Raw genomic sequence first — 24446 nt, 5'->3', positions numbered from 1 at the left:
CAAATTTGGGGGCTGAGAGGAGTTTAGCACCTCATTACTGGTCAGGAAGACCTTTGTGGTAGAAGATGTCCCAAAGAAGGAGGCAAAAGAGCAGGGACAGGCACAGGCAGAGGTTTGATTAAAACACTCAAGTGCATAGAGGTGGTCCCAGCACACTCCTACATATCCACTTCCTGTTCATAGTGTGAATGCTGGCCTAGGACTAGGTGCAGCCCTAGGTAAGCATGGTCAGACATAATGGACCTCATGCCTGTCATCATGAAGCTTGAGGGGCGGACAGATAACCCACAAGATATTTATACACATGTAGATAACAATACACAAACATACATACAGTGACAACATACATCAATGACAGCAAGTAATTAATATGTATACAGCATACATACAATGACAACATACACATGCAACAAACTGTACAGGATACCCAGGACAAAAGCATGTGAGGGAGCCTGTCCCTGTGTTATGGTTTGTATCCAGATGTCCCTCCAAAACCTCATCAGTCATGAGGCAGGGTTCTACAGTTTTGATTGACTCATGGTCCAACACTGGGATTATGGGTGTGAGCGATATACCCATCCTTGGGTGGGTAACCTGCGTACAACTGTGAGCTAAATAAACCTTTCATTCCTTAATTTTGGGCATTTGGTATTTTGTCTCAGGAATGAGAAAAAAGTAAGCAAGACACTCTGTAAGGAGGGGACGTTTCAGTAAGACCTGAGGTCAAGGTCAGGCAGGTGGCTGCAGATGGTTTTTGGGCTGGAGGTGTTATCCATGGTGGTTGCTATAGGGAGTGACCTCAGCGAAGCAGAACTGGTGTGCACTGTGTGGATTCAGCAGGTGGCTGTGTGGTGTGTGGGGCCATCCTTCCCTTGGAGCTACTCCGTGAGTCAGCTGCAGGGAGTGAGCTGGGGGTCCGGGTGGCAGTGGGTACTGAGCAACAACCCTGTCGTCCCACTGACTCAGGCTCCCTCCTGACTCTTACAGCCGCTGTACGATTCAGTTCAGTAGCCGAAAATGAAGATGCCCTTCTCAGACATTTGTTCCATGGGTATCAGAAATGGGTTCGCCCTGTATTAAATTCGAATGACACCATAAAAGTATATTTTGGATTGAAAATATCTCAGCTCGTGGATGTGGTGAGTATTCCTTGGCACAGAGCTAAAATAACATGCATTCCTTATAACCCATGTGTGAGTCTAAGATTCCATGTATGACCTTTGGGTAATTTATGGTGAGAGTAAATCCACCCCAAAATGCAGGTAGAATGAGCAGAGGACAGAATGGGAAGTTGTTACGGAGTAAATGTTTATTGTGACACTCACTGTAGGCTTTAGGGTCAACGATGGAATGTGGTGCTAGGACAGGCCTTGCCTGTGGGATGGGCAGTGGGTGAGAAGGGAGGACAGAGCCAGAGCTGCTCAGCTGCTCACCTCCTCCCTGCTGAGCCCCAGGCAGCTATGATGCCCGGTTGAGCAAGGACCAGGCATCCCACTCTCTCTATAAGCCCTTTTTTCCTGAACTCAGCCCCATATTGCCCACCTTTATGCTGGACTCCAATTTCTGCCATGATTATGTTCTTGGAAAAAAAATCAGTGAATTTAAACTCTGTAAATATAACAGAATTGTCCTTGTGCGTGGTCCCAAAAGTCCCAAAAGAATCCTCCCATGTGGCCCAAGTTCCCTACTCTGCCACACACACTCATCCATTCTGGCTGGCTCAGTAGCCCTGAATTCCTTCTAAAAAGGCACACAAAACTTGTCTTCCGTATAGCTAATATTGCAGGGTACAATGGTACATACCTCTAATCTCAGCAGTGTAGGAGGCTGAGGCAAGAGAATCAAAAGCTCAAGCCCAGCTGGGCAATTTATTTTTTATTTTATTTTTATTATTATTATTTTTTATTTTAAAAATAAAAGGAGGAAAACATTAACAGACAGACAACATTTTACAGCATATCAAAAGAACAGTACAGACAATACAGAGTTACAAACAAAGTGGTAGGGAATTAACAATGCTTGTTGTATTACATATTGATATCTTCAAAGTGGCTTTACATGAAAACAGATAGAGATATGCAATACTGATCAACCAAAGACTCATTGACAGTTTCTTTCAGCATAAAACTAGAAGACAGAAGAACAACCATGTTAACTGTCTGGTATATACATACATACAAAATTTCTCCTTCTTTCCCTTTTCTTTTCCCACATCCCAGTTGCCCCTTACTCTTGAGTGGTTTCCTATCATTTCACAGTGTCTATCATACCTCCAAGTTTAAATTAACTCTTTCAAGATTTACACTAGTGAAACAATGTGGTGCTTGCACATGTATGTTTGATTTATTTCACTTATGAGTATGGTCTCTAGTTGTGATCATTTGCCTATAAAAGCCTTGAGTTTATCTTTCTTTACAGCTGAGTAATATTCCATTCTATAAAAGTACCACAATTTTCTTATCCAATCCTCAGTGGATGGACATTTGGGTTGCTTCCACATTTTAACAATTACAAATTGTGCTGCTATGAACATAGGTGCACATATGTCACTGTGATATGATGTTTTTAGATCTTCTGGGAAAATACCCAGGAGGGGGATAGCTGGGTTGAATGGGACCTCTAGACCTAGTTTTCTAAGGAATCTCCAAACTGATTTCCACAGTGGTTTCACCAGTCTGCATTCTAACCAGCAGTGGAGAAGGGTTCCTATTTCTTCACAACCTCTCCAGCATTTGTTATTGGTTGATTTCTTAATGCTAGCCATTCTTACTGGAGTAAGGTGGAATCTCAGTATTGTTTTAATTTGCATTTCTCGGATGACTAATGATGTTGAAGATTTTCTCATATATTTATTTGCCATTTGTATCTCCTTGTCTGAGAAATATGTATTCATCTCCGCTGCCCCAGCTAGGCAATTAAGTAATTTAACAAGACTCTGTATCCAAATAAAAAATAAAAAAGGCTGGAAACACAGCTAGGCTTTTGGTTCAATCCACAGCATTGAAAAAACAAATATATATATGTATATATATATATATCTTCTACTTTATGTTGTTAAAATATCTTCTGGGTTATACAGTCATATATAAATATTGTCACAATAAACTACTACATGTTTTAATAATTATTTCTCCCCAAACTATGCATAATATTTAGGGTTACATGCCATTTAAATGTTCTTAAAATCCTTTTTACTTTTGAATACCAAGATAAGACTCAAAGAGCTTTATTTAACAAAAAATGAAAAAAACCCCAAAAGTTCAATTTCCTTCAATTGTATTTTTTTACTGTCATTTTTCATAGGATGAAAAGAATCAATTGATGACAACAAACGTGTGGCTAAAACAGGTAAATTCAGCCCCAGAACAGTATCTACCAACTCACTGAAATTCTTCTCTGTTTATGCAGGCTTCAACCTGAAAAATACTTATTTTAGAAAGCACACTGGGTTCCTCAGGGAGGTGCCTGGGAATTAATGTTGTCCCCACATCTGCTGCGGGCCTTGCCTGAAGTCACTTAGGCTTGGGACAGACTCTCAGTTTACTTTATACCAACTATTGCTGCCTGCTCTGTACCACTAAGCAGAGCAGCCCTGATGTCTTGGTGTTCCCAGTGCTGCTCCTGGAGGCAAAGCTGCACCTCAGGGGTGGGCAAGGGGAGAGGACTGCTGAACACTGTGGCCTAGCCTGTGGGTCCTGGGGTACCTGGGCAAAAAGAAAAGAGATTCTAAAGCAGTACATAAAATGTACCCATTTCCTCTGACTCTTTGCAGGAGGAGTCTATCTCCAGTGTCTCCTGTTTCTTCCTGACCTCCATGGGAGGGAATAACAGAGGTGGCCCTCTAGTTTCCAAGTCCACAGAAACCCTGATCCATAGGGAGTGTGTGTCTTCCTGACAGAGGTGTTCTGAGTGTTCCTCAGTTGAGTGTTCACCTATCACCTGTCTCCTGAGGCCAGATAATTCTGTTCAGAGGAGCTTGCTATGAATTTATCAGTAAATAATTACCTTTCAAAATCCAATTTTACAGTGTTTTGAGAAAGGAGAAAATGCTGATACTTGATCATAGAGGTTTAGATTAATTACTTATTGTTTGTTTCTGTTTTGTTAGTAATTCTTCTTTAAAGGAACAGTCAGATTTGCATGATCTGTCAGTAGATTTCCAATATTCATGATGAGAAATTATATCTAAATGATACAGATATAATACTTCACATTTGCTTATATTGAAATACATTACTTATCAATTGAGACTCTGGAAACATTATTCAGTTGTTGCTGATGGTTTGTAAGGAGCAATGGATGAAAGAAACCCAGGAGGTTCCTAAGTGTCCTTTGGCGTCCTTAAATTTCTCCCACCCAAAACATGAATCAGAATTAGAAAATTATTATACATTTTAATACTTTCTCTTCCTCTTGGTAGACATATTAGCAAGTTGCAAAATGAATCTGCATACTATTTTACTTGCAAATAAAAATATCCAGGAAAAAATACTGAGCTGGAAATTTATATATGAAAGTACAATTTAAATAAACATATCTCACAGTGTACTCATCTCATTCCTCAGTGATGAGGTATCAGACTTTTATAGTTTAGAGGCTGTGGGATTTAGAGTTTTTTGAAGTCCAATATTTTAGCTAACAGGGGAGAGAAGAACCTAGCATTTTGTCTTAAATTATCCCAGTGATGCTTCTGGAGGCAGAGCTGCTCCTCACGGCTGGGCAGGGGAGATGACTCTTTCACAGTGTAGCCTAGCGTGAGGGCCTTGGGGCACTTGTGGAAAAAGAAGAGATTCTAAGATGGTACATAAATCCACCCAAAAGCTTTAGGAAGTTAACAAAAACAGAACAAACAAGTGAACAATAAAACCAGGCATGGCAGCATGTGAGCCAGGCATGGAGGCACTCACCTGTAATCCCAGTGTTCTAGAAAGCTGAGGCAGGAGGATCTCAAGTTCCAGCCCATCCTGGGTAACTTAGCAACTTAGTAAAACCCAGTCTCAAAATAAAACATTAAAAAAGGCATGGGGATGTAGATCCTCAGTACCAATAAAAATAAAGAAAGCCTTCCTTCTTCTCACAGATCTTCTTCCCAACTGCTCACTGAAGTTAAGCTCTTAATTTCTCTCATAAAATTTCTCTCTGCAGGGACCATGGACCTTAATATGGAGGTAGTGGGTGTTTTTCACTTTTCTTGCAGTTTTGAAAACAAGAAATCATTTCAGCCAAAGAGAATAGGCTTAGACATAACAGGGTGGAAGCCTCAGCTCCTCAGGCTTTAGCTACAGCTTTCAGAATGACTTCCAACAAAGTTACACCACAAGATCACAATAGCTTGGAAAGCTCTGTCAGGTCCGTACTAACATCCTGAGGTCCCTCACCCCAAGAAAGCAAGAGAAGCCACTGCAGAGGAACAAGCTGACAGTTGGCTGACTTACATTCTCAGGTAATATAAGTGATGAGAAGAATGGGCTTTAGTTGCATTTAATTTGTAAAGGTTGTCCTTCTTTCTCTTGTTTAAAGCTGCCAACTACTTGAACTAGCACTGATTCTGTTTTACCAAGAACAGCCGAGGATCCTCCTGGCTGGTGCTTGGGTTTCCTATCCCCTAGCAAAGGCCCTTTCTGCCACACCCAGCCTTCTCACTAACATGAAGATCTGCTTCTGAATCCTAGGAACAGCCAGAGTAGGAGAAAGCAAGCTTCCCACACCGCACAAATACAGAGAATGTGCTCAAAGCCCCATCTGCCCACATGGACTGAGTTTGGGGTGAGAAATGTCACAAGGGACAGCAGCCAACAAGTACCAATGAGTACCGTGTTATGGTACAAACCGCAGGGTCCAAAGAAGAAGGAGATTCTATAGGGTGGATGGTACACAGAGACAGAAGGCTACAGACCAGTAGGTATTTGAACTTGACCTTGATGTCACTTTTATACTTCTTATTTTCTCTTTCTTAAAGCTAAAAGGATAAAAAAAGGTGAAGGATGAAATAAAAGGTATGGAGGGCTGGGCTGTAGCTCAGTGGTAGAGTGCTTGTTTAGTATGTGTGAGACCCTGGTTTAATTTCCAGTATTACAAGAAAGGAAGGAAGGAAGTGAGGAGGGAAGGGAGGAAAAGGAAAAAATAAACTGGACAGTTTAAGAAAAGCTACCATTGAATTTTTCAGAATTCTTAGCTTTAGAGCAGCTGATAATAATCCTGCAGATTTACTGAGCACTATGCTGTGTGGTCATGGAATAAACTCATCTAATTCTCCCAGCTCCTCTCTAAAGTAGCTCCTATTATCATGTCCTCTTTCTCTTTTGCCCGCTAGGATTGGAGGCTTCTGGTGACCTGCCCCAGGGTTACTGCAGGGAACAAGCAGAGGTGACCTATTCTTTTAGCACTGCTCCTGGGGAGTCCCTTTCCTATGCTTGGTCTTCAAGGCTTCTGGGACTTCTTGTAGAGCAGGAACAAAAGGATGTGCAGGAGAGAATGAAGTTAGGTTTACTATGGCTTCCATTCATTCAGAGAGTCCACTGAGAGCCTACAAGGTGCCAGGCATTTTGCCAGATCCTAGTTATGGGAGATAAAGTCACATTTGTCCTTTTAAGGAGAGGATAAAGCATTAGTTTTGTAATAACACCTTCAATGTTTACATGATAAACAGTATATAGAAGGTCCTATAATGATGCGAAAATGACAGCAAGACCCAGAGAAAGTCAAGGAAATTTCCAAGAGGAGATGTTTACTTTGGCTCTTACAGGACAAATGGAAGTTCTGCAAACCAAGAAGATATAGAAGCTGTGAACCACCCAAGTCCTTTTCCCTGTAATATGATTCCAAAGTCCTCACATCTGAGCAAGCTGCCCATCCATCCCAGAGTACTGCAATCAGAATGAAGACAGAAAACCCCAGTCCCTCCTCTTTCTTCATTTCCTTCCGCACACTGACTAGTGTTCTGATCTGTAATTGCACAGGGAATACAATGCTCTCTGTACTGTAGAGTGTACATGCTGATGCGCTTGGGGCCTTTTGTCTGGTTTTGTTTTTGTTTTACCTAATTCTCCTGTCTGATCCTGTTTCTTCCTCTGGCACATGTGGACATTCCTTTTCTATCCTCTCAATGAAAGACCTTCATGAGGCACTGTCTTGGTTACTTTTCTCTTGTTGCTGAGACAAAATATCTGACGTCCAAAATTAAGGAAGGAAAGGTTTATTCAGCTTACAGTTTGTGTAGGTTTCAGTCTGTACTTGGCTGGCTCCAAGGCAGAGTGGCACATGGCAGAGGCAACCATTCATGGCAGCAGAAGATAGCAAAAGCAGCAAGAGCAAAAAGAAGAAGTGGTGGCAAGCAGCCTCTTTCTCTTCCTTACATTGATATGCAAACTACCTGCCCCAGGGCAGTGTAACATTCACACTCATGAATGAGTTATAAACTCTAAAAGCCCACCCCATGACTGCATGTGGCTTTGGGGGAACACCCAGATACAAACCATAACAGGCACAAATCTAGTGACATCCAGAGAAAGAGTTTCACATGGAGCTATTTTTACTTTATTGATTTTAATTTGCAATCTCATTTGCCTTCCTCCTTTGTCCTCCAGTGAGTAATCAAAACCCTATAAACCATAAATATATTATTAACATTGACTCATGAACACTCATGAGAAAGGACTCAGTGCCCTAGTCCATGAAGTTGCACCTCATCATGTTCAAGGTTAGGAAACCTCATCACAAGCACCTTAACAAAGCAAATGAAACATGAGACCAACCTTCTTTCTAATGCCACAAGGGCAGGACCCTTTGCCTTGAAAGTCTCATATCAGTGTGACAATGGATGCAGCTTTACTCAGTAAGCACTCACTGAACACCTGCTCTGAGCTGGGTTCTGTGCCAGGCTCTGAGCTGGGCAGGGTTGCAAATGAGCAGAAATGAAATAGTAAGAGGACTGAGTGGACAGCCCCCTGTGGTTGAGACACAGATGGTTCTCCTGTCCCCACGGCAATTGAGGAAAATGCAGCTGCCAGGAGACTTGTCAAGGCCAGCATCTTAAACTGGTAATATTTCTCCAAAACCCAAGTTCTGTTTTAGCACAATACAAAGTTGAGCAAACAGAGTAAAGTCCTATTTAGATAGAACTTTGGAGGTGGTTATTGAAAAGAAATAAGAAATAAATCAGCTGTGGAAGGGTCAAACCTTAAAGGTCTAGTGATCGCCTCAAAAGTCTATTATCCACACTAAGGATGGCAAGTCTAAGTCTGAATTTACTGGCCACCTTACTTTCCTTCCTCCTCAGTCTCCATATGACCTTGGATATATTGTTTGAGTGGACCCTGGATAAGAATCAAGTGTGGTCCCAAGGGTGGACTACATAAACCTGAGAAAGTCATTCCACCTCTGACCCTCAGTCTCTTCATCTACAAAATAGAGGCAAATCTCAGCTCACAGGGCTGGGAGGAGGTGGATGAGATCATGTGTATCCATGTGACAACTTCAGTAAATGTCATTTCCTGTTGCTAGCTTCCTAAGCTTTTCCATCCTTACTGACAAATCACATTTCTCAGTCTCACCAAGTTATGGGCTTAATGAAAATATGAAGCATAGGATATATCTGGTTGCTGCCTTAAGATGCAAATGAACCAACATTGACCTGATTTGAAGACTTTCATATCTAATAGAACTGAAGATTTCCAGGGCACCCCAGGGACACAAAGCAGAGCAGTGGCCAGAAATGCAGTCAGGGCATTAACCGGCAGGGATCCACTTGGAGAAACATGCTTGAGCTGATGGTCCTAGGCTACAGCCTTGAGTTTGCTATTGTGCTCACCCCTTCCAGGGGTCTGTGACATGATTGTTTCTGCATCTGAACATAGAAAGGGTACAGTAAATACCCTAAAAGATAAGCCCTAGCACCCCAGTGCAGGGTTCCTGTATAACCACGCTTGCAGGTCTGGGAGTTGTGGGGTGAGTCTGGGGAGGCACTGAGCATGCCCAGAGTGTCCCTGTCCACTGCTGTAGACTTTGTGAACACTGAACACTTGGTTTGCACTAAATTTATTTTAAAATGTTATTTCCTCACTAATAATTGGGCTTACCATAACCATTGCTTTATAAACTTAAATTTATTTCAGCTTTTTCACTCTTGGGTAATAGCAGTTAGCTTAAAACACAAATTCATAGTATAAATGTATGAAAATATTTCCTCATGTCGTTATTCTCTAAAGTTTTTTCCATTAAAAATATGTACGATTTTACTTTTAAAATGCTTTCGTTAGAAACTGAGATGCTGGTGCTGGGGGTGTATCCGAGGGGTAGAGCCTTTGCTTAGCAGCATTGAAGCTTTGGTTCCACCCCCAGTGCTACAAAACAACACAACACAACACAACAAAACAAAACTGTGACATAAACACACACAACAGCCGTGTCACAGTGAGAGTCTTCAGGGGTAATATAAGGTAGGCCCTACCATTGCTATGGAAACTACCTCCTGGAACCCTCCTGGAGGGTCTGCTTGAGATGCTCACAACTAAATACACACACATCTAAAATAATCTGATAAAAGAGTATAGTGTGGTAAAGATATGGCCCACCATTTGGCCCACCACCATTTGTCATTACCATGACATGCACTGCACATGATTGTATGTGCCATACTTTCATATGACTGGCAGCATAGTGAGTGTGTTTACACCAGCATCACCACAAATGTGTGAGCACTGCATTGTGCTGTAATATTATCATGGCTATGGTATAGTTAGACAGGAGGAATTTTCCAGTGTCATTATAATCTGTAGAACCAGAATCATGTATGAAGTCTGTCATCCACCAAAATGGGGTTATGAAGCACAATTTAATATGCTCATTATCATTTGGCTTTAGTATTAAAGGAAGAATAATTGAGGAATTTATAGTAAAAATGTCTTATAATTTTGACATGATAGACATTTATGAGTGATAGTTCAGATAATGTATGTAAGAACAAAAGATTTTAAAGGGATATGGATTTGAATTGCACTTTTCCAAAATAAGAAACTCAAGACTTGGAGCATTTTTCCACATTTTTTCCTAGTCAGAGATTAGCTCTGATATTTGGCTCAGATTATCCTGGCTGTCCTGCTTCCTGCAAAAACAGAGCTCTCAAACCCGGAATGTCTGCAGTGTGAAGCCAATGTTTGTAAAGGGCTTCAAGTGTCTTGGTAGAATGGGCTCTACAAACATGGGGTATTATTGCTAATCTCTCACTATGGGGAGGGACAAACAGAAGGTTAATCTTCAAGTGTGACCAGGGTTTTAGAGAGCATGAAGTAAACAAAAAGTCCCATTGCACCTTAGTGAATAAGATAGAAGACTTGGAAATGCATGCAGTGGTGCCCACCTAGGAGGCTGAGGCAGGAGGATTGAAAGTTTGAGGCCAGGCTGGACAACTAAGTGAGACCCTATCTCAAAGGGGCAATGGGGAGAGAGAAAGAAAAGAATGGGTGGAGAATGTAGCTCTGTGTGAAAACCCTGGGTCAAATCCTCATTCCCACCACTACCACCACCCAAAAAAAGAATCACCTTCCCTCTCTAAGTGGCTGTTCTGCATCATGCTGCCAAACTACTTCCTCCACAGCACCAACACCAAAGGCAGGTATTATTTGTCAGTTCACTTGTTTGTTGTCTGAGCTCCAGGTTCAGAGTCTATAGCATCAGAGCCTGCACTCAGTGCTAGTCAGGCTTTGCATATTTGTTGAATGAAAGAAAGAATGAATAAGTGAACTACTCAAAAACCTGGAGTCCCATCACCACTATCTGTGCGTTATTATCACTGGTGACAGCCATGAGCCCTGCTGTTAGAAATCCTCCCTCTAGGGCTTGCCCCAGTTACCTTAGAACAATTTGTGAAATTTGAGTGTGTTTGCTGCAGTCTGCAACATGGTAAGAAGCTGAGGGTTTTAGGTTTTCTCCCTCCTTTACAGGGTAGAACTGGGTGCAGATGAGGACCTGCTGTGTCAGGAAGGGAACCACACCTGTCCCAGGAAGCAAGTGGTTTCATTTCCAGCAATCTTTTTGCTCCAGGTGGATCTCGGGTGTGGGGCTTAGTAGGTTGCTTGGTGACATTAAAGACAGACCCCAGACAAGTGGGCTCTGTTTGTGCGGGCCTCTGCTGAATGCAGCCTGCTAGACTGCGTGCTTGATTCCTCTTAGAGTCTTCCCAAGATAGCTACAAGTGACAGGAAGACCTGATCCAGCCTAGCCTCCGGCAGAAGAGAGTTTTCCGACTTCCACAGTCTGAAAAGGCCAGGGAGAGGGCTGGTTGATGTGTAGCTTGGACATCCTCCTCAGGGCCTCGTATTCTCCACTTAACTCCATTCTCACCCTGCCCTGCCCTAGCAGAGTGACTCCTGTCTCCAGATGCTTGCTGTGTTCAAAGAGAGTGGCCAGCCTTTCCCCCTGGCCCCAGAGGCCCCGTGCCTGTCTGTCGCTCTACCAGTGGCTCCTGCATCCCTGAGGCTGATGCGCAGGCCCTGGTGATGTGCAGGGAACAGGGAGCTCCCTGAGCTGGGCGAAAATGCCAGAGAGGTGCAATGTGGCATGTGTCTATCTTACTCCCTAATCCAGTTTCTTCCTTTTTCTAGGAAGACCACTTGACAGGCCACTACCTTCACAGTCTTACCCTGGGGTCAGCCGATGGCTCCTGTTTTCACAGTTCATTTTCTCCACTGACCTCACCAAACTTGGACACAGTGTAACGTACTCTATTACATAATTCTCCTATATTTTAGCACATATTTTACTGTGAAGGCCAGTTTTGTTTTATTATTATCTTGGTTTTCTTTCTCTAGCAGAAGAGATGGAATAGATTGTTTTAGCCTGATGCATAGTTGCTAAGCTTTCTAGGGATCAGCACTAGCAATGCCCACCAGAACTGACTCTCAAAGCTTGCGCACAGCAGCTGGAGTTTTTTCCACTGCAGTGTACTCGGAGAAGTAAATGGGGGCAGGATCTGGTTTTGATGGACCATCAAGGCCTCCAGGCTGCACCCTCCCAGGGAGCACATGGAAGTCAGTGTGGATGGCACCTCTGGACCCAGCCACATGCAGCCGTGGGCAGGGGTCTTGAATCCTGTTCCCCATACGGGCTTGTGGTGTGGGCTTGAGGTCTCTGAGCTACGGTTGCCTCATCTAGTACAGCACTGATACTAGGAAAGATGTAAATTATTAAAAAATTGATAAATGTAAAACACTTGGGCCAATGTCTCACTGATATCATCACTATCAAGAATGGTGTCTTATTTACTTTTCTTGTTGCTGAGATGAAATACCTGACAAAGTTAAAGGAGGAAAGGTTTTTTTGGCTCACAGTTTGTAGTGATTTCAGTCCATAGTCAGCTGGCTCTAAGCAGGGTAGTGTGGCAGACAGGCACTGCAGAGGACAAACAGTCCATAGTAAGGGGGAAGGTAGCAAAACAAGCAAGGGATGACAACAGCTCTTTCTATCCCTTTTTATCCAGGCTACTTATGGTGGGTAGCACTCACACCTTAATCCTAGTGCCCTTGAGCCTAGCACTGCACCATGAATCAATCCCAGCATCACATACTCTAGATCCAGCCACGTCTAAAGAAGCCCCACTATGACTGCAAGAAACTTTGAAGATGCATGTAGACACAAGCTATAACAGATAGCAAGTTTTAAAATTACTATTAGCATGACTGTGATTAGTAATAAAAACAGTGTTTTAAAAGTATGCCATAGTTTTATTTGAAGAATTACGAAATATTTCTCCATAGCTGACCCTGAGCTCTCAGCTTTTTTTTTTTTTTCAGACAGGGTCTTTTAAAGTAGCCAAGTTGCCCAGGCTAGGCTCAAGCTTGCAGTCCTCCTACCCCAGCCTCCCAAAGTGCTGGGATTATACATGTGACATCATGTCGAGCTTAGCTCTTATCTTTTTTGTCCTTTTTGTGGTGCTGGTGATATAACCCTGGGGTTTGTGCCTGCTAACCAAGTGTTCTACTACTGAGATACTTCCCTATTGCCCCCCACAGAAAAGCACTTTATCATGCTAAGAGGAAAATATATGGGTTTTTTCCTGTCTTATGATTAGTCCAGACACAAATCAGATATGTGGAAAATTATAAGCATGCACTTTCACTTCTATGAACAAAAGATTTAAAATATATATTAGTAACAGCAAAAGCATAAAGAACATGCCACTTATTTCATCTTTGTTTGGAGGAAGCCTGATCTGTCTTCTAATTTGCATTGAGAAAAGATCAGAAATAACACTAGAACCACACTCTTCTTACCAACATACTGTCCTCCATAAGGCACAGGTCTACTGGTTTTTCTCCCATAAGAAGAAAAAGGTGATATATAGCTACAATACAGCATGACCATGTGAGGTTGATCTCAGGAAAGCAAGGTTGGCTCAACATTTGCAAAACCAATCAATATAATCCATCATATTCACAGGCCAGGGAAGAATAACCATATAATAAATATCATATTAAAAGACTAAAGAAGAAAAACCCAGTAGTTGCTAAGAAGCTTTTGACAAAATTTGGTATTCATTCATGATTTTAAAAACTCAGCAAACTTCCTTAATCTAATAAAAAGGTATTTACCAGAAAAGCAACAACCAAACATATAGTCCCAAACAATTTAATGCTTTCCTTCAAATATCAGAAACAAGGTAGGAATGTTCACTGTCATTATTTCTCCTTGCTGTTGTAGTGGACATCCTACACAGTGAATTAGGGTAGGGGAAAACAATAAAAGTTATTTAAAGTGAAAAGGAGGAAATAAAGCTATTTGGAAGTGATATAACTGTCTGTATAGAAAATATACAAAAAGCTTCTAAAACTAAAGAAGCTAAGCAAGGTTATGAATTGTAAGGTTAATATATGAAAGTTAATTGTATATTTATGTCCTAGCAATGAACAATTGGAAATCATTTTTAAAATTTCAGTACTATTTACAATAGCATCAAAAAACAGTGGACTACTTAAGGATAAATCTAACTAAACATGTATAGCATCTGTAAGCTGAAAAGTACAAAACAAAATCAGAGAATGCTTAAATAAATGGAAAGATAAATGATATGCTAGGGCTAAAAACTAAATATTTTGATGCTAGTTCTATCCCCAAACTAATCTATATATTCAAATCAATAACAATTAAAATATCAGCAGAATTTTTTGGTCTATAGCAAACAGTTGATTTAAAAAATATATATGCAAATGTAAAGGAGCCAAAAGAGTCAAAACATTTCTTTAAAGGAAACATTTTGATGGCTCACACTACCTAACTTCAAAACTTACCTTAAAGCTATGGTAATCAGGACAGTGTGGCACTGGGGAAAAGACAGACACACATACCAACAAAACAGAACAGAACCTCCAAACAGACCACACATATATATTGTGAATTGATTTTTGACAAATATGAAAGGTAATTCAATGGAGAAAGTATAGTCTTTTCTATAAAAGGAGCTGGAAAATTGAACATCCATCTGCAAAAGAAAATGTAACACATATTTGTACCTTAAAAAATTAACCAAAAGTGGATCTTAGACCTATTTATACAATTGTGGAATTGCAACATTTTTAGAAGAAAACATAGAAGAAAATCTTTGTGAGTTGGGGTTAAATAAAGCTTATTTACCCATGATAAAATCTATAAAAAATACATTGATAAAATAAATTTTGAGAACTTCCGTCTTGTGAAAGAAGACCCTGTGAAAAGAATGAAAAGGAAGACAAACTGTGAACAACTGTTTGTAAATGAAACATTTGACAAAGAACTTTTATCCAGAATGTATAAAGAAGTTTTCAAAACTCAGTCATAAAAAATACAGTGCAACTAAGAATATGCAAAAGATTTAACTTGCTAGGCTCAAACTCCTGAATAAAATTTTGTGCTACTGTGCCTGGCTTCTGATGAGTCATTAGGAAGAGCACATTTAAAGCTACCAAGAGAGGCCAAGTCACACCTATTCTAGTATAGGTAAAATTTTAATGAGAACAATATTAAGTGCTGAAAAAGACCAGAAAAAAAAAGTGCTGGAAAAGACCAAAAAAAGAAAATTTGAACTCTGGAAATTGGAACTCTAGCAGGAATGGAGTGATTTAGCTATTCCAGAAAACTGGCAATTTTGTGTAAAGTTAAACATATACCTATTCTATTACCTATCTATCTTACTATTATTTATCCAGAAGAAATAAGAACTTACTTATTTCACTTAAAAAACTATGGAAAATGTTTGCTGTGGTTTTATTTCTAATATTCCAAACCTTGGAAGAATTCAAGTATCTTCCCTGATGAATGCATAAGCCGTGGTACACTTACCCAGTGGAGCACAGTCCCCGGTAACAGTGAACAGACAGACTTGATGCCCGAAGATGCCATGTGCCTACTGAGGGACAAGAACAATGGCCTGCATGAGGTGAGATGCCTGCACTTATAGGACATCCTGGAGAAGGCAAAGTTTTGGGAACAGAAAAGAAATCAGTGATTTTGTGGTGATAAGTCTAAAACAAGCATCATACTGGTGGGCGTGATGGTACAACTATTTACATATGGAACTGTTCACAAAAAGTCAATTTTATTGCAAGTGGATGTGAAGCAAACAAAAAATGTGACTTTGAGTTTTCTTTTGCATTTCTGAGATTCAGATCTGCTGGTGACAGTGAGTCTTCTCAGCAGGAGACATGCTATTCCTAGGAAGAAACTTATATTTGCTTTTCAAAATTGACAGAGAAAATAAAGAGAAGCCTGCAAGTACTTATTAAACATGGTAAATGTTTTATTAGTTTGGTTTCTAATTTGTCAGTCTTTGTATGAATGATTTTCCATTAAGTCATTTTTACTACTTAGATTCTAACTCTTTAAAGGTCCATACTCTTTGCAATTTGTTTTTCAATAATCAAGTCTCATGACTAGTGTCTCAGATAGAAAATATCTTCTCTGGGATTTTCACTTCCATCATTTTTCAGTGTCATACATATTTCAGTATTTATCACTTAGTGAAACTCAGCCAGATGCTGACTCTTGATTTTTTAATGACAAAGTTGGCATCACTGGGCTCCAGGAAGCTCACACTGGGCACGTCCTCCTAATGCCTCAGATGTCATTTGCTATCATCCACATGACTGCTCATCTAGTCTCAGGAGGGACAAGGCAATGCAAGTTTTATTTTCAGGTCAGCTTTCATAAGATTTTGAATCCAAAACTTTAAAGTCTACTTCTGCTATGACTAGGTCATCCAGATATTACCCTTGAAACCTCCATAATCTGGTCAACACATGGTCAGAGTTATTAAGCTGGATCTGTCAGCCCCTGTAAAACATATATGATACAAAAAGCTGAATAATTTTTTCCTTATGAAGAAAAGCACAAGCGTATGAAATCTAACAGTAATCCCAGCTTGTTGGGTGGCTGAGGCACAAAATTAACAAGTTCAAGGAAACTTGGGCGATTTCATGAGAATCTATCTTAAAAATCAAAAGGAGTGGGGATGTAGCTCAGGAGTGGAGTGCCCCTGAGTTCAGTTGCCAGTACACAGAGAGAGAGAGAGAGAGAGGAAGGGATAGGGAAAGGGGGAGAGAGAGAATAAGAATTGGTGGCATTTGCTGCTGAGCCTTTTCACTGTGGTGGATGTGGCGATTTTGGAAATAAATACAAACAGATGAACAGGCAAGGTGTGTGCTGGGCAGGATTGCAGGCCAAGTGGGCTCAAGTTCTACCCTTCCAGGTGCCCTGACTCTCAGGTAGGTTACTCTTCTAACTTGGATGAATTTCTCTTTCTTAATAAAACAGTGGATTAGTAAATTAACAGAAATTTGAAAAGCCTAGGGTATAACATACTGATTTTCAGAATAAAATGACAGTGTACTTATTTCATGCAGGAATGGACAGATCACAAATTATGCTGGAATCCTGATGAGTATGGTGGAATCCATTCCATTAAAGTCCCATCAGAATCTCTCTGGCTTCCTGACATTGTTCTCTTTGAAAAGTAAGTACTGTAGAAGAAAAATACATTGGTTAATATAGGGTATAGAAAGTCTGATTTTGGCAAAATAATTAAAGAGAAATATTAACAACCTTAAGCAACAAATATTTCATTCTTTCTAAAATGTTGCTTGACATTGTAGAAGACAAAATACAAATAGTATGGTGGTAGGAAAAACACTGGAAACTACTAAGTGCTCAACTAACCACTAAAGTGAAACCCCTTTCATGACAGTGCTGATGGACACTTTGAAGGCTCCCTTATGACCAAGGTCATAGTGAAAGCCAACGGAACAGTCACTTGGACTCCTCCTGCCAGCTACAAAAGCTCATGCACCATGGATGTCACATTTTTCCCATTTGACCGGCAGAACTGCTCAATGAAGTTTGGATCCTGGACTTATGATGGTACCATGGTTGACCTCATTTTAATAAATGAAAATGTTGACAGAAAAGACTTCTTTGATAATGGAGAATGGGAAATACTGAATGCAAAAGGGATGAAGGGTAACAGAAGAGAAGGTTTATATTCATACCCATTTATTACTTATTCATTTGTCCTGAGACGGCTGCCTTTGTTTTACACTCTGTTTCTGATAATCCCCTGCCTGGGATTGTCTTTTCTAACAGTTCTTGTGTTCTATTTACCTTCTGATGAAGGAGAAAAACTTTCCTTATCAACATCTGTCTTAGTTTCGCTGACAGTTTTTCTTTTAGTGATTGAAGAAATAATCCCGTCTTCTTCCAAAGTCATTCCTCTCATTGGAGAGTACCTGCTGTTCATTATGATTTTTGTTACCCTGTCAATTATTGTTACTGTCTTTGTAATTAATGTCCACCACAGATCTTCCTCCACATACCATCCTATGGCGCCCTGGGTGAAGAGGCTATTTCTGCAAAAACTTCCTCAGTTACTTTGTATGAAAGACCATGTGGATCGTTACTCTTTCCCAGGAAAAGACAGGAATAAGTCAACAGTGAAAGGTAAAGTTCTGGATAAAAAGAAACAGAAGGAAACTAGCAATGAAGAAAAGGTTCTGGTTGCTTTCTTGGAAAAGGCTGCTGAATCCATTCGGTATATCTCAAGGCACGTGAGGAAAGAGCATTTTATCAGCCAGGTAAGTGGGACTCGTGGTGGGGTGGGCAGTGAGGACGCAAAAGACAACTATTCTGGCATTTATTTACAACAAAATGCTATATCATTACTTAAAATGTGACATCACCAGCTGTCATCTGTATACGTACCAGTTTTAAAACAGACGCTGACATGCAATAGAGGCTTTAGTATGACTTTTCAGGAAGAAATTCACAAAAATATAATGAGCAAAAGCAAAGCAACTACAGACAAAGAGCTATTCTTTATAATTCCCCAATTCTATTTTAAATATTTCAATTATACTTTTTCAGTTGGTTATCGTGGTCTCTGACAATTTTTCTCATTTTCATGATCTTACAGATATTTTCTTACACAGTATTTAGAAGCAAAAGGCCAGAAAAATCAGATTTGAAAACTAATGTTAACTTTTCTGTTATAACTGATTTTTGTTGAGGCAAGAGGACCTGGTTACTTAGCCTATAAATTCTTTTTTTAAAATGTGAAGCTGAGAAAATGACCTACATCTGTAGTCCCTGATACTCAGGAGGCTGAGGCAGGAGGATCACTTGAGGCAGGAGGATCACTTAAGCTCATGAGTTTGAAACCAGCATGAGTTTGAAACCAAACATGAGTTTGATACTCAGGAGGCTGAGGCAGGAGGATCACTTGAGGCAGGAGGATCACTTAAGCTCATGAGTTTGAAACCAGCAAGATCTCACCTCAAAAAAAAGTGTGGATTTCAAAGTCAAAACAGTCCTGGGCTCAGGTCCCATCCTTCTAGTGTGTAGCTTGGAGACAAGTTACTTAATCTGACCTGTTTTTAGAAACCTTCCTTGAGGGGTTGGGGATTTAGTTCGGCGGCACAGCGCCGGCCTGGCAAGAGCAAGGTCGTGAGTTCGATTCCTGGTACTGGAACCCCCCCCCCAAAAAAAAGAGAAAAAAAAAACAAAATAATACTTTAAAAACCTTCCTTGAAGAGTGTGCTGAAGAATGCATGGCGGAATATAACACATGTACAGGTACCCAAGTCATATGCTTATAACAAGTTACATCTCTACACCAATCTCCAGTGTTCAGTTATTTTACTCTAAAATTAGTGAAAATGAGTGCCAATAGCCTGATTCCATAAATACCCTTATGGAAGAACTGTTTTGGAAACATCCTTTTGCATTTTGCCTCTGCAGAGTTGTCTCATCTGTCTTCTCTCTTAAGTGTCCGTCAGTCTTCAGTCAGTGTAGGTTTGTTTTAAAAGGACCAGAAAAGTGTTGCTATAGAATGAGCATTTCAGTGTGGTTGTTACATTTTTTTAAAAACACCAATGCAAAGATTTAAAAATTTTTTTAAATTTAGAGCACTTGCACATCATCATGAATAAAAGATATCTTTTTAATTTAATTATAAAAATAACACATGTAATTTTGGAAAATTCATCAAAATGTAGGTAAAAAGATTAAAATCATCAGTAATCCCATGATTTAGGGTTGGCTTTTTTTTTTTTTTTAGCACTTTGATGTGGCTCCTTTGTGTGTTTCTCCTAGAGGTTTTGTTTCTAACACTCTGTAGGCACAGAATACAGTCTGGCTCCATGCCAGCCATTCCCCAGCCCCTGATAACCTCTTCCATTCCACTGTTACAAAATTCCAATGCACAGAGGGTCCTCAACTACTGATGGGGTTACCACCACAACTCCACCACACACGGAAACTATCATAAGTCAGAATATGTTAGTAACCCCTCACCTGCACCAACTGGGGCCTGCAGAGCCCCCAGTAGCCTGCAGTCACGGCTGCTTCCCTGCCTGCCCATGCACAAGAGAGGATCCCACTGTGATGGCGCTGTGCCGCTGAGCTAAATCCCCAGTGGGATACCTAGGGAAAGGTTTCTAGTGAAGGTATATGGACCATCACACGGTAGGTGCCATTTATAAATGGGACATTTATTTTTCCTTAAAATATGAGTCCTACCTTTCCCTCTCAAACCTCCTCAGCCCTTTGGCTTGTCCCTGCTCTGACCTCACCCCCAGCTTGCCTTCCTGACAAAGGCTCTTGCTCTCCTCTCTCCCTTGTGTGCCTGCCTTTCCCTGGTGGCCCCTAGTCCCAGTGATGCCTGTCGCTCTGCCCTATGGCAGCAATATCCACATGTAGAGTGGAGGAAAAGAGCAAAAGACTTGGGACATTTGGCCATAATGACCCTTACATTTATCAATTTGTAGTTAATTTCATATGGATATCAGGCAGCATTGAGGTAAGATGTTAGTTTTCATACATGTAAAAATCAGACTTTTCTCATTTTGATCAATAATGCTTACAAATACATAAGTAATTCTATCATTCTATTTTACTTCTTCAGTGTTGATGAGAGTATTTCTATACACTCAACTTACGTATTTTTTGGAGACATGATCAACAAAGTAACTGAACAGAATCTGAACCTGTACTGTAGGTGACCAGGTGGTAGGAGTTAGCTGCACTTTGAAAACTTAAGTGCTGTAAATCTGAATCATTCCATCCCTTAATGAATTTAGAGCACTTGCACATCATCATGAATAAAAGATATCTTTTTTTCTCTTTTACAGGTAGTGCAAGACTGGAAATTTGTGGCTCAAGTTCTTGATCGAATCTTCCTGTGGCTCTTTCTGGTAGTGTCAGTCACAGGCTCTGTTCTGATTTTCACTCCTGCCTTGAAGATGTGGCTGCAAAGTTACCATTAACAGTGACTCTCCAGAGTGGCTCAGAGCCATTCCATAAAGACACAGTCACCCCTTAGATCTGACTAACATGTACATGAATCCAAACATACACACTCATTCCAACAGCCCTTCAAGAAAATTGAACATCACTTGCTGGGAGAAACCTGGGTAAATCTGTGCTGCCCAAGTGAATTGGTGACTGCCAGTACAGGGAGTTGGGTTTAAAGGATTCAGAGGTCTGCAGGTCATGCTATTTGTGTGGCGGCTGCTTCTGCCTGTAGGGGTTTGGTCTGAATTGCCACTGGACTTGTATAGCGCATTCCCAGCTACATGGATGAGTGGATCTCAGTGCTGGTTTGGGGAATAACCCTGGCACAACACTTGGCACAGCACACTTGTTTTGACACAAATTCTAATATGCCACTAGTCCACTAATGTTCCCACACCATAGAATTCATTAAAAACAACCTTGTTTGTGTATGGTAAGACTTCTAAGGCAAGCAGCAGCCGTGGCTTGTTCATCTTCCTCTAAGGATTTTCTGATGGTGAAAGCAGAACTTGCAGTGAGTGATGATTTGCTCTAAGGTCCTATAAAAATAAGTCATGGTAGAAACAAAGTCATCTGCTACCAGAGGTGCACTCATTAATACCCATTCATCTTCTACTAGAAAATCAAAGTAGTAAATAATCTCTGATGATGGTTCTTAATGTCACTACATCTGGTGGAATCCATGCCAGGGATTCTCAGGTTTTGCCTTCTGTTTCCCTGTCTCTGGGTCTAAGGTGCATTTCACCCTGCCTCACCCCACCACAACGTTCCTGAGGAGACTAACTGGATTTTAACTTAAAGCAACTTTTGGCTCAGTTACAAACCCAACTCCCTTTAGGAACATTTTGTTTTAAGGAGAGCTCTTGTAACTAGTTTGCAGGATGAACTTTTAAATATCTAATCTAAATCTTTAACCCATTTACATGTATTGTTACTGTTGATGTGTTTGATCTCACCCAAGTCTTCGGTTTTATGTTTTTTGGGTATGGCTTTCTTGTTCTTTTGTTTTTTTTTTCCCTTTCTTTTCAGCCTTGATTGGGTTGGTTCCTTTCTTTCCTTTAACAGTTTGAAGGCTCTGCTTTATTAATTTATTAATAAACGTATTAAAACTTTTTGTGATTGATGCTGAACAGAAGCAGCATCTATACCTGCACTGTCTACACACTCCGCTCAGCATGCACTTCTCTCCTCTCTTACATCTTCTGTGTCTCATCTCAATGATCAGAATTTTTATTTGAGTTATTCATTTTTATGTGTCTCCTTTTTAAGAATTACTTATTGTTGTAGATGATTTTATTTCTTTGTTTACCAATGTTTTCTATCCTAATGTTTTCTCTTTCTGTGATTTGTCGCTACTTCAGAGGAATGTGTTTTCAGTGATTCCTTCTTTTAGGGTTTTATCTTTGGACTTTGGAAGTGTCACCATATCTGAGTCCAGGGTACTCTTTCTTCCTCTGGCTTGACACTGATGACTGATGTCTTCAAATCTTCAAATTTTCTTCTCTTGTTGGTTTTGAATTTCCTGGCCTCTGCCCTCTTTCTCCTCTCCTTTTGAAATTTCTAAACTTGGTGTTGCTGGATCTGTCTTTCATGTATATTAACCAGTTAACATTTCTCATACTTTTTAAATTCTTTAACTCTTTACACATTGTTGGCTTGAGACTACAGCTGATAAAGTTGATCTTTAGTGATGGACTGTTTTGCCATCCAGCCCATCTCTCAGGTGGGGGTTTGTTTGTCTGTTCATGGATAAATCATAACTTTGATTTCCTAGAATTCTTAATTTTTACAGATGTCACTCCCCTTGAAATATTTTATGAAATACTCATTATAATTACTTTAAAGCATTTTATTGTTTTCATGGAGTTAATTCTTCTACTGACTTTATGCTTTTACTGGTCATTTTACTCAAATATTTGCTAGTTTTTAATGTTTATTCAACTGAAAGTGGAAATTGTTTCAATTATAGGAATGCTGGCTTCAGTCATAGTGTGGAGAGGCTTTCTTTACTCTCTGTGGCCAACTAGGTACTTCTCTGGGGTTTGTGAACAGCTTGTCTTCCACTTTTGGGTTGCCTTTTCTTAACAGCAGCATGAGTCATCTTGGGATCTGCCTAGATGTTGTTAGACTTGGCAGGATGATATGTCCATTTAATGTTGTTTTTCACATCTGGCTCTTTATTTTTTGGACATTTGTATTGTATGTGCATCTGTGCATGTGTGTGTGTGTGTTTGAGACAGGGTCTCTATGTAGTTCAGGCTGGATGTGGTGGATTGATAACTGGTGGTCAATTTATAACACTCAGCTGAATTGAACCAGTGTGGTGCTGGCTGTGGGAGGCCCACATGAGTATTGTTGCTGACAGCATAAGAGGCAGAACTGGAGAAGAAGGAGGGAGGCTGTTGGGAGCTGGTAGAAGGTGTTGGGTGCTGTTAGAAGCTGTAAGGAGCTGTTGGTTTACCTGGAGTTGCTGTTGGTTCTCTTGGAGAAGCTTGTCCTGCTGGTTTTCCTGATGAACTCAGCTGCTGTCATTGTTGGAGGAACTCAGGACCTCGTTGTCGCTGAGGATGGCTGTGGTACTTTTTGGAGGAGCTCTGGTCCTTCACTTGGGCATCACTTCCTAGCTCTGGAGGGGAAGAGGGTACCCTGCTCAGTCTCCTGGAGAAGCTTGTCATGTTGGCTTTCCTGATGGGAACTCAGCTGTCCTCATCTTTGGAGGAGCTTAGTACCTCACTGTTGCTGATGATGGCTGTGGAAATTTTTGGGGGAGCTCTGATCTTTACTTTGAGTATTGCTTCCTGGCTCCAGTGCAGATACTTCAGCCAGCTAGAACACAGATTCTTTGTCCTGCTGGCATAGACTTTCTAGCTTCTACCACTGAGCTTTGAGCTTTCCCAGTGCGGCTCCATAAACAGGCCTACATGAGACATTGTCATGGGCTCTTGGCCTCAAGTTGGACTCATGGAGCCGGGCATTGTTATGGGCTCTAAGTCTTCAGCTGAACTCATGCAGGACATTACCATGAGATCCAGGCCCTCAGCTGGATTCTTTGGTTTTTAGTGTGTGGACAAATTTCCTTCACTCTCTTTGTACATGATTCTTTGAGTGACTACTATAAATAATCTTATAAAATATGTGTCCTGTATTATATTGTTTACCTTGTAAATCCCAAACTACAACACTGGACTTGAACTTACTATGTAGTCCAGGCTGGTCTCAAACTCACAGTGATCCTCCTGACTTAGTCTCCCAAGTACTGAGATTATAGGCAGGTGCCACTATGCATGACATCCCTGGACATTTGTAATGTTCTCCTAGATGCTTCCTCATCTGGTCAGATTTCTATCTTGTTCATACTAACCTTATTTTCATACCAAATCTTTCCTTCTCTGGTGTCCTTGGCCCTCCTCCTGGGACTTGTTCCTTTAATATCTTCCCTCTCTTGGTCTTGTAGGGGTTCCGTTCCTAAGCCTGCAAAATGCCTCGATGTGTTCTGTTCTTAAACAAACACAGAGCTGTACTGAACAGAAATAATGGAATTGTTTTCTTTTTTATTTTATTTTATTTTATTTTATTTTTTTATTTTTTTATTTTTTTGGTTTTTCTCCGGTACCAGGAACCGAACTCACGACCTTGCG

At 40.6% G+C, this 24446-nt stretch overlaps 1 protein-coding gene across 1 annotated transcript in view; it reads left to right on the top strand.

The window, feature by feature from the left end:
- The window catches only part of Chrnb3 (cholinergic receptor, nicotinic, beta 3 (neuronal)), a 39955-nt gene extending 18107 nt beyond the window's left edge, over nt 1–21848 (top strand). The window contains exons 2-6 of the mRNA XM_013507722.1: nt 988–1139; nt 3304–3348; nt 16869–16978; nt 17210–18092; nt 20646–21848. Coding sequence (XP_013363176.1) covers nt 988–1139; nt 3304–3348; nt 16869–16978; nt 17210–18092; nt 20646–20780 — 1325 coding nt within the window. The 3' untranslated portion in view covers nt 20781–21848. The remainder of the gene's footprint in view (nt 1–987; nt 1140–3303; nt 3349–16868; nt 16979–17209; nt 18093–20645) is intronic.
- The last annotated feature ends 2598 nt before the right edge of the window (nt 21849–24446 follow it).

The sequence above is a fragment of the Chinchilla lanigera genome, unplaced genomic scaffold (genome assembly GCF_000276665.1).
Source record: "Chinchilla lanigera isolate Chin_1 unplaced genomic scaffold, ChiLan1.0 scaffold00135, whole genome shotgun sequence".
In the NCBI taxonomy this organism is placed as follows: Eukaryota; Metazoa; Chordata; class Mammalia; order Rodentia; family Chinchillidae; genus Chinchilla; species Chinchilla lanigera.
Note: the sequence above shows the minus strand (reverse complement) of the source record. Positions and strands in the feature narration are given on the sequence as shown.